This window comes from Haemaphysalis longicornis, unplaced genomic scaffold (assembly GCF_048455015.1).
Source record: "Haemaphysalis longicornis isolate Haplotype H1 unplaced genomic scaffold, Haemaphysalis longicornis Haplotype H1 scaffold_6, whole genome shotgun sequence".
Taxonomy (NCBI): Eukaryota; Metazoa; Arthropoda; class Arachnida; order Ixodida; family Ixodidae; genus Haemaphysalis; species Haemaphysalis longicornis.
The window spans coordinates 51,146,598-51,162,867 of record NW_027526407.1 but is presented as its reverse complement, the minus strand read 5'-3'; the positions used below and the strand labels follow the sequence as shown (position 1 = coordinate 51,162,867).

Below are 16,270 nucleotides of genomic sequence, written 5' to 3'. Positions count from 1 at the left end.
TTTTACATTTCCCCTGAAGAAGTGTTTTTTCACCAATGCATTTGTGTAAAGTGGTAAGGCTGGCTTTGAAGGTGTTTGGTGTTTAGCAGAGCATCTTACACATTCATTTGATGATTCCCACTCAAGAGCTTTTGCAAATTTTTTCAACTGTGTCATAGTGTGGTTATGACTAATTGACTGAACCAGTTCTAATGAGAATTGTAGCTCACCTGTGACCACCGTCCCCGCTTGAAGCAGTGCCTTCTGCAGCACATCCTCTTCAGGTTCCTCCACAGACAGCAAACTCGAAAGGTCTAGCTCGGCAAGCTCTGCACAGAAAATGAGTGCACCCCTCTTTTGTGATGCTGTTCAAGAAATGTTCAATGCGCAAACAAAGCGATCAAGCAAAACACTGAAATTAGTAACAAAACTGAAACTGAAGCATTTTTTGGCCTCTTCGACGCTGGATCGTGGAAGAGAAGTAACCACCTTCCCTTGCACTCCCCAGGGTTCTTTTCTTTGTCATTCTGGACTGTTCCAGAGCAGCTTCGCATTTTATTTTCCCATAGAAGCTCTGTGGCAGAACAGTTTCATACTGCCAGGAGCAGCTCACAACTGCTCTGGACAGGCGAACAGAAGGAGCCAATATTTGGTGCATTCTGGCACAAACATGACAAGTGAGAGCACGGTACACAAGTAAGGCTACAGTTGCCTGAATACAATGCAATACACGTAGCATGAGGAGGCATTCATAGCCGAACAGATACAGCAAAACCTTGTTGATATATGATGACCCAATTAAGCCACTGAGTCCACAAAAGCTGGCCTTTTAGGGGCGAAGCCCCTTAGGGGCTCGGGCCACCCGTGTCTCATGTCATCGTCGTAAGCATCGTCTCACGTAGTCACAGTACCAAAACACTGGGAAACTCGTTTATGTCTCGCACTAGAACGTAACGCGTACTAAACAAAAACACCGGAACACTTGTTTACGCCTCGCGCTGGAGCACTTCGTAACGCGTAATGAAAAAAACACCGGGACCCTCGTTTACACCTAGCGCTAGAGAGCTTGGTGCTTCAAAGACACGAGACTTTCACAGCAAAGCTGTATACCTCTGCTCCCCAATGGTTTCACCTCCGTCGGCAAAAACACCAAGGCACCAAGAACACACTTACACACTGCATACTTCGCCCCTTTTTCCAGGTTTCACATTAGTGGAGATGGTCTGGGATTTTTAAACCTTGTTGCCTTTTAAACAGTTCCTACCAAGGCGGGTTTAGCTTAAGCTTCTGAGGGAAGTGCATCGCAAATTGTGTGAAGTGCTGCATTCATGGCACGTTCTTTTTTACCTACTGAATCAGGATAAGTACAAGTGTGCCGAGTTCTTTAGTGATGCACCAAAAAAGGCCTTTAGAACCCAATTTCAGGGTCTCTAAGACTCAACTTGAAAAGCAGCATTTTTACAGTGGAAACCTATGGCATTTTGCTTGTTTTAATTTACATAGTCCAACATGAAATACACAAGTCTATCATTTTCACAGATTTGCTGAGCATTGTACGTGCATTATCATCCAGGGATTCTTGTAAAAACCATTCCTAATGTTTCGTATAAAACCATATGCATTAAATCTCGAAGTGACCAGGTGCTGGGTTCCAGGCCACACTGAGATGGCCTGGAATGATATTGTGGATCAAATGGCCACTGCTGCTGCACTTACACGTACACCGGACATAAACAACAGTATTCTGCACTGAAGCCAAGATACACATCAGACATCACCTTCATAAGATATGGCAAGCAAAATGGAGTACACAGATAGACAAAAAACTACACATAATAAAACCACACTTAGAACATAACACCCCTGATTTGCATGACAGATTCATCGAAGTTGCCTTGGCTAGACTGCGGATAGACCACACACATGTATCACACTTGCTCACTGCCTCTTCAAAACCCCTGTGCAGCAGCTAGGTCTAAGAACACCTATCTGCTAGCCACATTCTAATACAATGTAAGGCACTATACACAACACGATGCAAACATGTTTCCCACAACTTTACAGACTACATGTTCCACTACATCCATCGTTCTTTACATCAGATTATCCCATGATTCCTCTGAAATGCATTTTTAACTATTTGTCGGAAATTTGGTTTTTGCAGCTCATTCGTACCTCGCATAATTACTACCTGGTCATATACACCAGCATTTTTAACTGTTATTAAATCGGCTCTCTTCTACTTCAACTGCCACAATTAGTTTCACTTTACAACACTTTTTTCTTTGATTTCTGTAATTTTCTTGGTGCTCTTTGCCCTAGTTGGTCTTGCATCATTAAAATAGAACCATTAATATGAAATATTGAATACGAAGAAAAAATCTGTTGGTAGTCAGAACTGGTGCACGTGCAAGTTCTCCTGTCTCGTGTTCTTTTTTTCTAAGGGAAGTGTTTTTAAGCATTTGCTGCACAAATGTGGCCGAGTTAAAAGCCCCACCAATGTGATTGATTGTAGGGTTTAACGCGCCGACGCAACGCTGGCGATGAGGCGCGCCGTAGTGGAGGGCTCCGGATTAATTTTGACCACCCGGGGATCTTTAACGTGCGCCGAAATCTCGTACACATGGGCGTTTTTGCTTTTCGCCTCCATCACAAAAGCGGCCGCCGCGGCCGGGAATCGAACATGCTTCGTCGTGTACAGCAGCACAACGCAGCACCACGGCAGCCCACCAACGTGCCTAAGCTACAAGTTTCACATATATCAAATGTTTGTAGTTTATTTCTTTAAACCACATACAATGATACACATACAATGTGCACAGGGACCCAACAATATTGTCAAAGGGTCCCAACCAAATAATGCTGCACTCTTATAACAAGTTACAATTGCATAAAAAAACCTGGAAAAACAGAATGGGGGCGAGCGGGAGCGCTGCTTACGTGGTGCCACTTCCCCGGCGGTGATAGTCTGCCCCTCTTCCACCACGGCCACCAGGGTGTCCCCGTCAATGTGCACCAGGGTGCCTGCGGGCAGGGTGGCTCCCACCTCCTCCTCCTCCTCGGCTGGCTGCGACTGCAAGGCCAGGAGCTCCAGGGTGGCCGACTCTTCCTCCATGGGCTGCACTGGCCACTCCTGCAACGACCACAGCGAGGGGACACAAAGAAAATGGGCTGCGTATCTGCCTGCTTCACCGCAAAATATCTTCCTTTTAAGGGGGGACACTGCTCTTAAAACAGCTTCCTGTAATTTTTAGGTAAACTCTGTGAAACTTGTCAGTCTTGCTGCATTTTTTACCACTGATTCCAAATGTGCCACTATTTCTTGAGTCACTCAATTAGTTACCAAGATAATTAGAGATAATTAGCCAGTTTTGGAGGAACAATAGACAAGACAGTGTTGGTCATAGCACTGTAATCTCTATATTTTCCAATACTATGAACCCTGGTGAATGCAATAAGAGAATTGGTATTTTGATGCACCACTTGGGGCTAATTTTACAGCTCATTAATTAAACTTTGGTGGCACCAGTGGCAAGGAACCATTTTGAATGCCCAATTCAAACACCAAAGTTTATTGAGCTGTAAAACAAGTTCCAAGCAGTGAATCAAAAACTGGTTCTCTTATTGCACTAACCAGGGTACATAGTATTGGAAAATATAGAGATTACATTGCTATGAATAACACTGTCTTGTCTATTGTTCCTCCAAATATGACTAATTGTCTCTAATTATCTTGGGAACTAATTGACCAACTTCAGATATAAATGGCACGTTTGAAATCAGCTGGGAAAAAGCAGCAAGTCTGACAAGTTTCACAGGTATTACTTAAAAACTAAAATAAATTGTTTTAAGAACCATGTCTCCCCTCAATACCCTTTCCCCGTCCCTTCTTTCACCCTCCTCAATGAAGTTTGCTCAATTCAATTCAATTTTCCCACATTCCCGCTGTTTGCGTGTTGCCTGTTGGCTAAGCGCACACCTTTTTCTTTATCTTTTAATGCACTTGGAACAGCTCTGGCCGACATTTTTTGTTTTTAGTTTTCGTTTGATTAAGCCTCTCTTTAAGCCCATTTTAAATGCGAAGTTTTTTCAGTTGCTACCGTAAAAACCACTAAGCCCCTCCGATGTGTATTTTTAATTAAAGGAACACTGGTATTCTCGTTAATGTACCTGCATTTTGCTTAGACAGTGCCCGAGGTTTCCTTTGTGCTGTATAGTGTGAGCACGTACGAACCATACCAGCTGTTTAAGTAGTTTAGAACCGTCCTGCCCGAATATACCTTGTGTTCAAGCATTCTTTCGCTCTTTGGATGGGCAGCTAAATCGTGTGACAGACAGAAAGACAAAAGCTTTTGTGTTTCGGTAGCACAAGGAAGATTACCATCTTTAAAAGAATTGCCCCCGCGCCCCCCTTACAAATACACACACATGTATGAATGTGCAGATGTGCTCCTCACAAGCAGTGGTAGTGGCACCGTTGGTATTTAATACATCTTAAAAAAATTTCCGTAGCTTGGACTAATGGTGCAAGGCTGGAGAAACAGCGGAGCTGGGGGTCGACCTAGGTTGTTCTGGTTTCACTAAGCTTTGCTAGGCTTTGCTAAGGTTTTGCGATGTTCTTGCTAGGCTAGGCTAAGTGTTGAGGGGTGAGGCCAAGTTCAGCCGGATTTTACAAGGCTGTTCAAGTTTGTCCCCCACACTGACGGCGGATCCCAGGGGGGAAGAAGATAGGTTGACCCTCAGCTCTGCTTTAGTACAAGCTGCACAAATTTTTCTTTTTTGTGTTTCAGTAGACCGAGAAAGACTATCACCTTTAAAATGGTATAGTAAGGGGTGTGCATACACAAAGGCCCCCTGTGCTCACGCTCGAGCAGGTATGAAAGCTGGCTTCACTGCTTAACACCCATCTGCGGTGGTGCACACTTTACAGGCAGCAGTTTTTTTCTTGCTATCTTTTTTTGCTAACGCCACCAGACCAAGCTCAAGCTAAAATGGCTCCGCTGTTAAAAAGAAATGGCCGCAAAAACGACTGGCAGGAAGGCAGCCACATTTAGAAGCAACAATGATTCATAAATTTGAACTCTTTCCAAATGCAGAGGCCTCCAGACCGCAAAGAGAACGGAGGAGCCTGAATAAGCATGAAAATTAGTGGTCTAACCTATGACAGGAGCGTGGCAGAGGGTTGGTTTAAGGAGCAGAAATTCTGCCAAATAAATTTTTCCGGCTCATTTCAGTTTCGAGATCGCATGCATCTTTGTATAAAGGAGCGCATACATTTGCCAAAAGTACACAACTTTCAACGGGAACATGCTTTACCAATTAGAGAAAGTGCAACTCAAACTGGGGTTTTAGGTGCCAAGGCTACACCTGAGTGGTGAAGTGCACCGTAATACAGGGCTATGGAATAATTACGATCGGTCGGGATGCCCTTTAAAGGGGCCATGCAGACAAAATACGTTTGTTTTATTCGAAAGATTTCATGTTTTATAGTGCCCCCAGCGCTTGTGCTGGGTGTTGACTGAGAAATTAATCAATTTAGGTTAAAATTTTGGTTCTCCCGCCAAATCATGTGTTTTCGTGACACCTGCCATGAAGTCACAAAGGTGGGTATTCAAATGAACTTTAAGTGCGTTATTGGGCTCTGCAGCCTTGCCACGCCAGAACTTTCTTTGCCATCAAAGAACTGGGAGGAAAAACTTACAAGGGGGACATGGCTTTTAAAACAATTTTTTTTAATTTCTAAGTAAAATTATGTTAAACTTGCCAGTCTTGCTGCTTTTCCCCCACTAATTTCAAATATGCCATTATTTTTTGAGTCAGTCAATTAGTTCCCAGGATAATTAGAGACAATTAGTCATTTTTGGAGGAACCATAGACACAACAGTGTTGGTCATAGAACTGTAGTCTTTATGTTTTCCGATACTATGAACCCGGGTGAATGGACAAAGAGAATCACTTTTTTGATGCACACTTGAAACTAATTTTACAGCTCACTAAACTTTGCTGTTTGAAGTGGGCATTCGAAATGGTTTCTTGCCACTGGTGCCACCAAAGTTTAATGAGCTGTAAAATTAGTTCCAAATGGTGCCTCAAAAAAGTGATTCTCTTTGTCCATTCACCCGGGTTCGTAGTATTGGAAAATACAAAGATTACAGCTCTATGACCAACACTGTTGTGTCTATGGTTCCTCCAAAAATGACTAATTATCTTGGGAAGTAATTTACCAACTGAAAAAATAGTGGCATAGATCAGTGGAAAAGGAGCAGCAACAATGGCAAGTTTCACAGAGTTTAATTTGCACCTAGCTTGTTTTTGTTGCGGTAAAAATTGTTTCGTGAAACATGGGGTACGCTCGACAAACAGGGTCACGCAAGACAACGTCGCTTGAGACAATCGGCCAGTGTCGTGTAAGCCAACTCTAAAGCGGCGGACTGTGCAGCTAAAACACGTGTAGTGCAACCAGTACCATCAGCAGTGCGCATCGGTACTTCGATGTTTAGCGTATTTTCGTAACTTTCATTGTTTAACCCCCCCCCCCTCATTCTTACTGCTGTAAAATGAATATGTATTACATTTAAGCGTAAATAGCTCGTTCAGCAAGCTTATAAATAAGCCCTGCCTCATTAGCGTTTGCTTTTGCCGGTCTCAGTCAATCGCACAGCTGTCACATATGACATCAAAGGTTCTGCAGGAAATGAGCCAGTAAGTTGCATGGTCATTCCCTTTTTTCCTCATTATATAGCTTATTTGAGCTAATTGTGCATCAAAAATGGTGTCAGTATGATTCTAACAAGGCAATCTTCTGAATGAACCGAACTTATATTTTGTCTGCATGGACTCTTTAACGTGCAATTCAGTATGAAGGCCATTTTATTTTTCCCCTCCACCAAACCCATTGTCACAACATTCAAGCCAATGACCTTGTTTTCAGCAGCACGATTTAGCCACTGAGCCACCACTACAGGGCAAATCATTCACCCCTTTTTTTCCATCACCGTGATGACTCGCTCCTCACCAGGTCTTTACTCCTGCTAAATGGAAGTAGGGCTGCACTTTTTGCTATGGCTTCCCCTCCCCTACCCCACACTTTCAAGTACTTTGCTCTCAAAACTCTCCGTTCTTTCGTGACATCTTGTTTGTTCGAATTTTCCCACACTTTAACTGCACATTTGCCAAAGGCCAGAAGGAACAAGAAGAGACTATGTACAGGACAGTTGATCCAGATACGGAATAGAAAGAAAGGAAAAAAAGACATGATGTGGGGTGGCTTCACGTACTACGGAGAACTGCAGAGGCTGGCTTTGGAAAGAAAGTCCAACGGTTTCGTGTACTTCTTGCGCTTTACTTGTGTACACGACAGCAGTAAGCTGTAAATACCCTACAATGGCTGCACTACTGTGGGCAGCGAAGCACCACTCGCTACACTGAGCCTCCACTCGGTGTAGCCAGTGTAGGCCAAAAAAATAGCCCTCGCAGCCACTCCTCCCTGTCATGACCTTCGTCTCACTCATCACAGGAAGAGCAGGATGCGTGGAGACCAATCTTCCCATAAAGTGGAGGGTGAGTGGACAGTAAGAGTACAATGATGTCTCCCGTTTGAGTACCAAGATTTCCCTCCACAGTCATAATTTTTTTTTATTGGAGAAACAGTGTGCCTTCTGCTCCTAATTCTAGTGAAGTGTGGACAGAGGAACCGTGAGTGTTTGCACATGCATCAACACACTCACTAACTGCCTTCATAGTCTATGAAAGGGGAATTACTACTTAAGAATGCCAAAATCTGGAGCCTTTTAGCCAACTCTGTCAGTATGAAATACTTTTGCATATGCTTGATAAAACGAGCATGAAAATAGGTTTTTAAGACGGTCAATATGAACAACACGAATTAGAACAAGTGGATCACCAAGCAAAGAGTAGTCGTACGCAAAGGGAAGACATCAATGTAAACGTTACAGCAGAATGAATTGTTGGAACAAAGCTGCGATTGTTCATCTATACAAGTTTCAAGCCATAAACAGCACATACTGAAACTGATAGCACTAACTGCAAAAATAAAAGGGGAAGTTGACCACACAGGTCTAAAGCGATGAAGGTTTAAATGTAGCAAGACAAACCTTTGGCAAGATTTGTCCGTTACTCTCCTGATGCCGCGCATACCGTAGCAATTACGTTAGAAACATTGTCTTATTGAAGGTAGCGCTCCACATCAGGACAGCGATCTTAATGCGCCACCACGTGCATTGGTCCCTCTGCAATGCCGCAGGGACCACGGAACAGCTACGACGTCAGCTCATGAGTTTAACTAAAAGATTTGCTTACAACAGCAGGATACGAGCGCAACGTCAACGCAAGGTTGAGAAAGTGCACCAAGCAAACTCAAGCTAATTCAAACCCAAACTCCCGCACAGTGAACGCACACATGATACGGAAACCGAAAGGCGCTTTCTTGGCTCAGATGCTTAAGGTAGTTATGTGCGACCGCTAGATACCAGCGTTAAATTTCATTGAGGCAAACAATATGGTTTTGCAACGTTTATTGTTGCTAACAAGGTACACTTGAACGTTGGGTGCCTCACGGAAGCGTGCGGCCACTCTAACTGTTCGATTACACAGTGTCATGACGAAGTATGTGCTACGAGCAGCAGTCCTTCAAAACAGTTTCCGAGAACACACAAGCAGCAGAACAACAAAAGCCGACTGAAAGTGGTGAAAATCCGTCGCAGGCCCTGAACGATGGCGCGCCAATGTTCGAGTTTTCGTGTCGGAACCAGGCACGTTTCACTCGTATGTTCAACCGGAGAAAAACCACACACACTAGATTTCACAACGTAAACAACTGTAAGCTTGTCATGAAGAGGTCACACTACATAATTAATGCGCGCTCGTTGAAATTACGCCAACTACGTCGCATTGATACAAGACGCAGCGCAAAACCAAAATGGCGCAGAACAGGACCGCGCCTCATGATGGAAAGAGAGACGCTTTTGCGAGAAAATCTGATGCAATAGAGCCCCCGCAAAATTACAATAAATAGAAAACATTATTAAAATTCTTAAAATACGACTTACGTTTACGGTGGTAAGCTCCTGGCACATTTTGGTTGGTGCATTGTGGAATTCGCTTCGGGATAAACGAGAAAGAATTACCAGGTAGACATATGAAAGCTGTTGATTGAGGGCATAGACAGATGACAGCACTTTAATTTTCCCCTATTTTTTTTTGGAGGACCTAGTTAGGCTTTCGAACTCAAATTCACGACTTTGAAAGTAAAAATATTCTGGAAAACAGAGTTATTAAATCGTTTGCGTTTTATTTTTGTGCCCGCCTTCGACTGCTTGCGGGTTTCGTTTCCGCCATGCTGAAAAAAAAGCAATGTCCAGGAACTAGCGGTACAGCGCCTGTGACAGCGCTGTGTGCGCTTTTATTTTCAGTTCTGCATTGATACCATTCATACAGCTGCCTACATGCATAAAACTTTGCGCTTCATTACGCCGCATGGCTGTTGCGCTGTCTTTTCAGATGAACCCCACCACTGCTGAAAATCTCCGTGACGGAGGTTTTGAATGGGGCCCGTGACTGGTAGTTAACCTTTATTACTACCCGGCGACTATGATCAGTGTCAGTTTAATATGAGACTTCCTGATAACCTAGCAGATCGTTCATATCTGATGTCACAGAAGCAGCAACTAAAACGTCCGCAGCAAAAAGCAAAATTTTAGCTCCCCCCCCCCCCCCCCCCCGCTAGTATTCAGACGGCACCTTAAAGAAACGAAGCAATAAAGGCGGATTTTTCAGCAAAAGCCGAGTGGAAAATTTCCTTTTCCACCCTGGTGCCATCCTCTATGACGCCCCTGGCGTAGCAAAGAGAAAAGCCCGACACTACCCCCCCCCCCCCCCCCTTTTCGCTTCCCTCATTTCTTTTCCCACTGCAATTTCAGGCTCAATTAACAGGGCTTACAACCCGAAATAAGAAACTGAAAAAAAAAACTCGCGAGTCGCTATGGGCATGGTCCTCAGGCACAATTGATTTACTCTTCCTGCGGATTGCCCAGGATAACATTTATGCTTCCTTCAAGTGTAGCAATCACTCCTTTTGAAGCAGTATGCACTTCCTCAATCATGCATGAACTGTTTTTCACCAGTTTCTACATTGACTCATGCGACAACTAGAAATTCTACTTATTTCTTGGACTCACCTGTGCCGAGGGGTCTTAGTTGCTCCATGGATGTATGCAGCATACTAACCCACGTGAAGAGCATAAAATGAGCAATCTTTCTTCTACTGCTTGCAAATGAGGGCATACCACTGACAAGACCGTGTTGAATGAAGTTCAGATGTTGCACCCTGCTTGACCAAAAACAATCGGGGCAAAGCACAGCGCGAGGCAAACATGTTCACAATTGCTACACCATGTGATAACCACCCTATTCAAGCAATCAACTTGGATGCAAGATATACCTTGACTTGGGCCTGTATGGCCAATGGCCAGAAGGTGTTGCTTTGTCTGCTTGGGGTACCTTTGCTTGCAATGACAACGAAAAAATCGCTAATGCAGGATTCAAATGTCCAAACAGTATCCATGTGTGCCTCACGCGGTAACTGAACAGTGCATTCACATATTTCCGGCCAAATCTTTAACTAGCGGGTGCAAGCGGCGATTTTTCTCTCTTACGACGATCTTAAAAAGGAACAGCCTAGCAGACGATGAGCCCAGATGAGCATGGTTTCTGAGCATGCATTTAATCTCAGACTGTCTGCAACTTGGCTTCCGTCATACGGCGCCGATACGATAAAAAGGCGGATACGATATTTTGTCGTACGACTTCCGTCATACGACAAAAGAAAGACCACAGATACACGGTTTGCGTAGATAACTTTATGCCATGTGCTTATACACGATGTATCAAAAGAGGACAGAAAAAACAAAAGACAAGGGGCGATTGGTTATGAAACACATTTCGTTCTAACACGCATACTCTACACTAATAAAGTTATTGAAATGCCACAGCTGCAAACGTACAGCAAAAGGAATGGGAGGGGGGGAAGAGTGAAAAAACTGTGGCTCGGTCGTAAAACATGGGAGAAATTGTGCCCGCAAGTGTCTGTTGGATTGTCCTTAGTTCACCCCACGTCTCGTCTTGAAGAGCGAGAAAAAACAAACGAAAAAACACGACAGGTCATCGTTGTATTAACCGTGCCAACACTACGCTAAACAGACGTCACAGAGAGGGTCAATCAGCTGCAATGCGAGAAGTATCACATATGTGACGTGGAATGCTGTAGTAAAAGGTGGCGAAAAAGTGGAAACGCCAAAAATGCTGCTCCGTAGAGAAGAGTTCTTCGTACATATAAAGGGAGGATATTTGGTGCAGCGCAAACACTCGGTAACTGAGGGGACGCTGAACGGGAAAGCGGGGGTCTCGCTTTGGACATTCAGTATATATTTGTTCGTTGTTTGTCGAGTCCCCCGCCAACTCCAAAATTCTCTCCACAAGTGACCGCCTGCTTGGCCATGTTTCGCCGACTTGACGAGCGTCTTTCACACCATCGGCACCACCTTAGGTGTTTGGATAGTAAACCACACCATCGGCACCACCTTAGGTGTTTGGATAGTAAACCGTTGCAGGATACGGGAACACAGCCCAACCTGCCTATCGATTCACGTTACAACTGAATCTGTTCTCCGGACAGTTGTAAAACTTGCAAGCCCTGTCGCTTCACAGACATTTTTTTGTTCTAAGAAAACAAAGGAAAGCTTCAGTTCCGTGAAGAAGTGGTACCCTGGTCTAGAATTTGAAAGTGTGTCCGTGATACGGGAATACGGAGGTTAGCCGCCCAAATCCGTAGAAACCCTTGCGATCCTAACAACCGACAAATTCAGAAATTGAAGCAGATCACAGATGGGTCCGTGCGTACATGCCAGTTTTGAACATGAACAGGCAAGTTTTTCAATGCAGAAGTTCTTATGACAAGTTTTTCAATTGCAAAAGTTCTTTTGAGCATTTTCGCCTTCACAAATAAGGGGCTTTCAGCATTACGTTAACCTACAAAGCTCTCCCAAAAGCCTGGTCCAGGAGCACCTATTCTTACGAGTGCTATTTTTGACACCAATAGATGTGCTTTGTTAGGTTCACTGCATGGATAACTGATGTGCGTACAAAAAAAGTCTAAGTAACTCCCATGTTGAAGTTTTTTGTCGAGAACTGACTTCTTTCCTCGATGCTGTGCAACAGTTCAGACTGAATTCACACAGCTTTGAGTGCAAAACTCGCACCAATCTTCCCCCCAATGCATCAGAGCAAATGACGTCAAAGGAGACTTCACAATGTGCAACTCGTAAAACTTTCACTCGGGACAGTTCTATTGGGTAATTTCACAACCAACCACAACAAACAGTGGTGCGTTTGCTCTGCATAAACATCTCAACAACCTCAATTGTAGCCCGACAAACGTGTTGGAATGCTGCCTGTTGTTCTACATTGCTTCAGAGAAGCAGTATAGAAGTGGGTTAGTTCTGGGCTTGCCACCGGCTGTCAGACACTCCGATCCGACATTACAGCTTTTTTGCATTTCGCTAGGAGGGTTGCTCCCAGGCTGAAAGTCCGTTCATTGCCTGCCGGCTTACCAGACCTTTGTGAACTGAAAAAAGCCCAGTGTGGTTAAGCAGAACGCCGATGCGATGCATCCAAAGTGATGTATAAAACGTACACAGAAAAATTTGCATTCAGGACATTTTCCGTTTGAACAATCTTCCATCAGGTTCAATACCTTCAATACACCATGCTTGCATTTTTCAAGGGACAACTTTCGAGCTCGAGAAGTGTGTCCTTGGAGTGCCCTTGGTGACACCGCAATGGTGCGCTGCACGTTCACACTTCCATTTCACAAACTTCAAGGAGCTGTGATGAGGAAGCTACAGCAGGCATCAGCCAATAGAAGTAGTGGACACGGCGGCACCAATTAAATGAGGGAAGCAGATGTGTCGGCAAGGACATTCCCCTGCGGCATCCGCAAACGCCGTCAACGTCCACTAGGAGGCAGCAGATGACTATGTGCTTTTGGGCTTACTTTCTGCTGCTTTTTTGCTGTCAGCGCCACTTTGCAATTCACAGCCTCGACCACGCGGAGTTAGCAATAATAAAGCATGGACGTTCATCCTCCATTTGCAGACAAAGCTCCCGACAGACTTCCTGGGTAACCCAAGGCCGCGTTACAAAAGCCATAAGCCGGGGTAGAGTCATTCCCTTTAAATAAAGAAATTGGCGCAGCTTGCGCTAGAAGTGCAAGACTGGAGAAACAGCAGAGCTGGACGTCAACCTAGCTTCTCCCGGTTTTGATAAGTTTTATTAGTCTTTGCAATGTTCTCGCCAGGCTAGGCTAAGTGTTGACGGACGAGGCGAACTGCCCGTTCGCGCCACCCATGGACTTGCAGGTGTGGTGTTAGAAGTGCCCCAATACTCAAAGTCCAGAATCGTTTTGCCAGCGATTCCGCTTGTACTCCACATCACAAACGCGGTGCTCAGGATCTTTTGCTCTTCGCTGCCGTTAAGGCGCGGCAGCTTCAACGCGATACTCAGGGTTGGATCGTAGCTATCTCATTTGTTCTCGAGCGGCGGCACGACGGCGTTCACACTCCATTACTTCTTCCTCGGGAGTTACACAGTCCTTCAGCCAAGCCATGTTTTGCGGGAGTGTAAACGATATGCTCTGCACAGAGTCATGAGGCGCTGTGTGTCGCCGAAGTCGCCACGTCGGCGCGGTGATGTCACGGCTAGGCAAGGCTTGGCTCTGCCTACACAGCTGCGTGAAGGTCGTGCTGGCGTTTTGTTCTTGGTACTTTTTTTTTTTTTGCTAACGCCACCGGACCAGCTTCGCAATTTAAACAGCTTCGCTGTTTAAAACGCAAAGCAACGTGCCACGTATGTGACAATGGTTAAGTGAAAATGTGTCCAAAGCAATGAATGGTCAAGACAGACTACGGGAAGTTTGTGGTGAGCTTTGTCTGCAAACAGCGAAAAAATGCCCGCAGCCACGCGAGTATACCTTCCTGGGAGTAATTCTGAAAAATTTGGGTGCGCTGTTTCCCATTCAAGCGGAACACCAATATGGCGTTGCGTCTATGCTGCCGCTACAAGGCGACCCTCGTGCACGCTAGCACCGCACCTGCTTTTCCCCTCCCATCCCTCAGGTGACAACCTCCACAACTTTCCGCTTCGGTGCCGTACCCTCCACAAATCCGGGGGTGGGGGATGTGGTCAGGTCAGAGGCGGATGCGCCCACAAGTGGGCGACGTTGCCTCCTCCTCTCGCTGCACAGAGAGGCGAGGCCTGGCGGGTGCGTGGTGCTGCGAGGAGGCGGAGGAGGGCTGTTGAGAGGTGGAGGAGGGGGGTTGGAGGGGGGGCGCGGGGGCGGGAGCTTGGAGCCCCCGCTCGCGCCGGTATGCTTCCCAGCGGGCGTCGTCCGACTCGTGGCTCAGGTACCGCACCCCGACCTGGCTCTCCAGCTCGCGCACGTCGCACCATGTCTGGTAGTCCTGCATTGTTATTGCGTCGACAGTACAAGAGATGTTGGCCGCACCAAAAGTGGGGACAAGATTATGGGACATGCAGAAAGGGGGCCATAACTTGCTGCAGATGGCGGTTGACTTGCACAACACACTCGACTTGTCGATTCGATTCAGTCGGACCACAAAAATTTGGCCGAGTTACGCGGAACAACTCTATGTGGAACAGCGAGACTACACATGTGGGGAGGGGGCCACAATGTGCGCTGCAGTTGGTGATTTAGGTACACACCACAGTCAATTCATCAATTCAACTTCGGCGGGACCACAAAAATTTGGTCCAGTTATGTGGGACAACGTTAAGTGGAATAGTCATTCGGGCAAGTTAGTATATAGTGACATGTCGAAGTGCAACACAAGACAAGGGACAAAAACACAGAAGAAGACACACAGTGCACTAGATGTGTAGCGCACTGTGTGTCTACTGTCTTTTTATCCCTTGTCTTGTGTTGCACTTCGACACGTCAGTATGTGAAACAGCGAGACTAAATGTGTGTTCCCACTTGCGAATCGCAGACGTCACATGATATTTGCAATGTCGCAAAGCGACGAGCCGGCCGTTGCTTTTCGAAGCTTTGCGACAGTGCAGCAAACTGCTCTCAGACTGAACTCCCTCGCTGCGCAACGACATCGCAAAACCAGATAGCCAATCATGGCCGCAGAAACCACTGACGTAGCCAGAAACCAAATGCCTGTTTACTGCTGGCATTGCAAATGGCAATGAACTGCCGCTGGAAAGCGACTTGCCATGCACTTCAGTTCTTCAATCAGCAATTAAGCGTCTGCATGTACAAATGGATAAACAGCGTGGAACCCATCAGTGCACAGGAATGTGTTAGAATAGTGAAAGCAAGTACCGTATTTATTCGAAAATAGGTCGAGCACGAATATAGGTCGACCCCCTAAAAATTGAAGTCGCCGAAAAAAAAAAATAATATTCGATTATAGGTCGACCCATACTTTTAAGAAAAAACTTGAGGAAACTTTTTAAAACTCCCATTTATTTACAACGCGGTCACCTCACTGGTCGGAGCCACACACTGCGTCGTCGTCGGAACTTGCGCCGCATGCGCCGCAGTTCATTAACCACCCCCGCCCCCGACTGGCTTTGAAGGCTGAACGGCCAATCCCGCCTCGCAGCGCTAACTGTTGAGCTTTGGTCTGAATATCTTTGCAGGACACTCGATGTCCTTTCGCACACTCCTCTTCCACGTGCAGCCGGAGTTTTTTCTCGAGAGCATCATCCCCTGATCAGCTTTTCATTAACGACTAACTCTCGCTGAGCGGCGCAGTTATTCAAGTTCTCAGCAAACAGGATCATCCGCCGCTTAAAGTCCGACGTGACATCGCGAAATGCGCACGAGAAAAACGTTGTTTGCGGAAATCACAACGAAGCAAACACAAAGAAAGTGCATGAAACAGAGAACAGGAGATAGTAGAGACAGTGAGCGAAGCAGGCAACGCCGTTCCGTTCACGAGGTGGCTACGCTAGGTGGCGAAAGCCACCTTTACCCCCTTCTCGCGCTAGCCGCTATCGCGGCTCCGAAGACACCAAGCCAAGCCAATCTGGCTCTCTAGCCAGTACGTCAGCTCGCTTGTGTCCGGTTTGGCCGCAGGTAATGCGCGATAGCTGGCAGTGACTGTGGGTGGTTTTCTTACGCTGATTGTTTTGTTATTTTTTCCTTTATTTTCTTGCCTGTCTTTGTTCTAGATGCTCCGCGCTGCCG

At 45.8% G+C, this 16,270-nt stretch overlaps 2 protein-coding genes across 4 annotated transcripts in view; both read right to left on the bottom strand.

Annotated features, from left to right (window-relative positions):
* Positions 1-9,163, bottom strand: part of LOC144142640 (uncharacterized) — a 37,756-nt gene extending 28,593 nt beyond the window's left edge. Inside the window, exons 1-3 of the mRNA XM_077674293.1 lie at positions 9,048-9,163; positions 2,920-3,112; positions 210-308 (exon numbers count right to left, since the gene is read on the bottom strand). Of these exons, the coding sequence (XP_077530419.1) occupies positions 210-308; positions 2,920-3,112; positions 9,048-9,074 (319 nt within the window). The 5' untranslated portion in view covers positions 9,075-9,163. The remainder of the gene's footprint in view (positions 1-209; positions 309-2,919; positions 3,113-9,047) is intronic.
* A 1,673-nt stretch (positions 9,164-10,836) lies between these two features.
* Positions 10,837-16,270, bottom strand: part of LOC144142639 (serine/threonine-protein kinase D3-like) — a 38,889-nt gene continuing 33,455 nt past the window's right edge. For all 3 annotated transcript variants that reach the window (XM_077674291.1, XM_077674290.1, XM_077674292.1), the window contains exon 16: positions 10,837-14,513. In XM_077674291.1, coding sequence (XP_077530417.1) covers positions 14,241-14,513 — 273 coding nt within the window. In that variant the 3' untranslated portion in view covers positions 10,837-14,240. The remainder of the gene's footprint in view (positions 14,514-16,270) is intronic.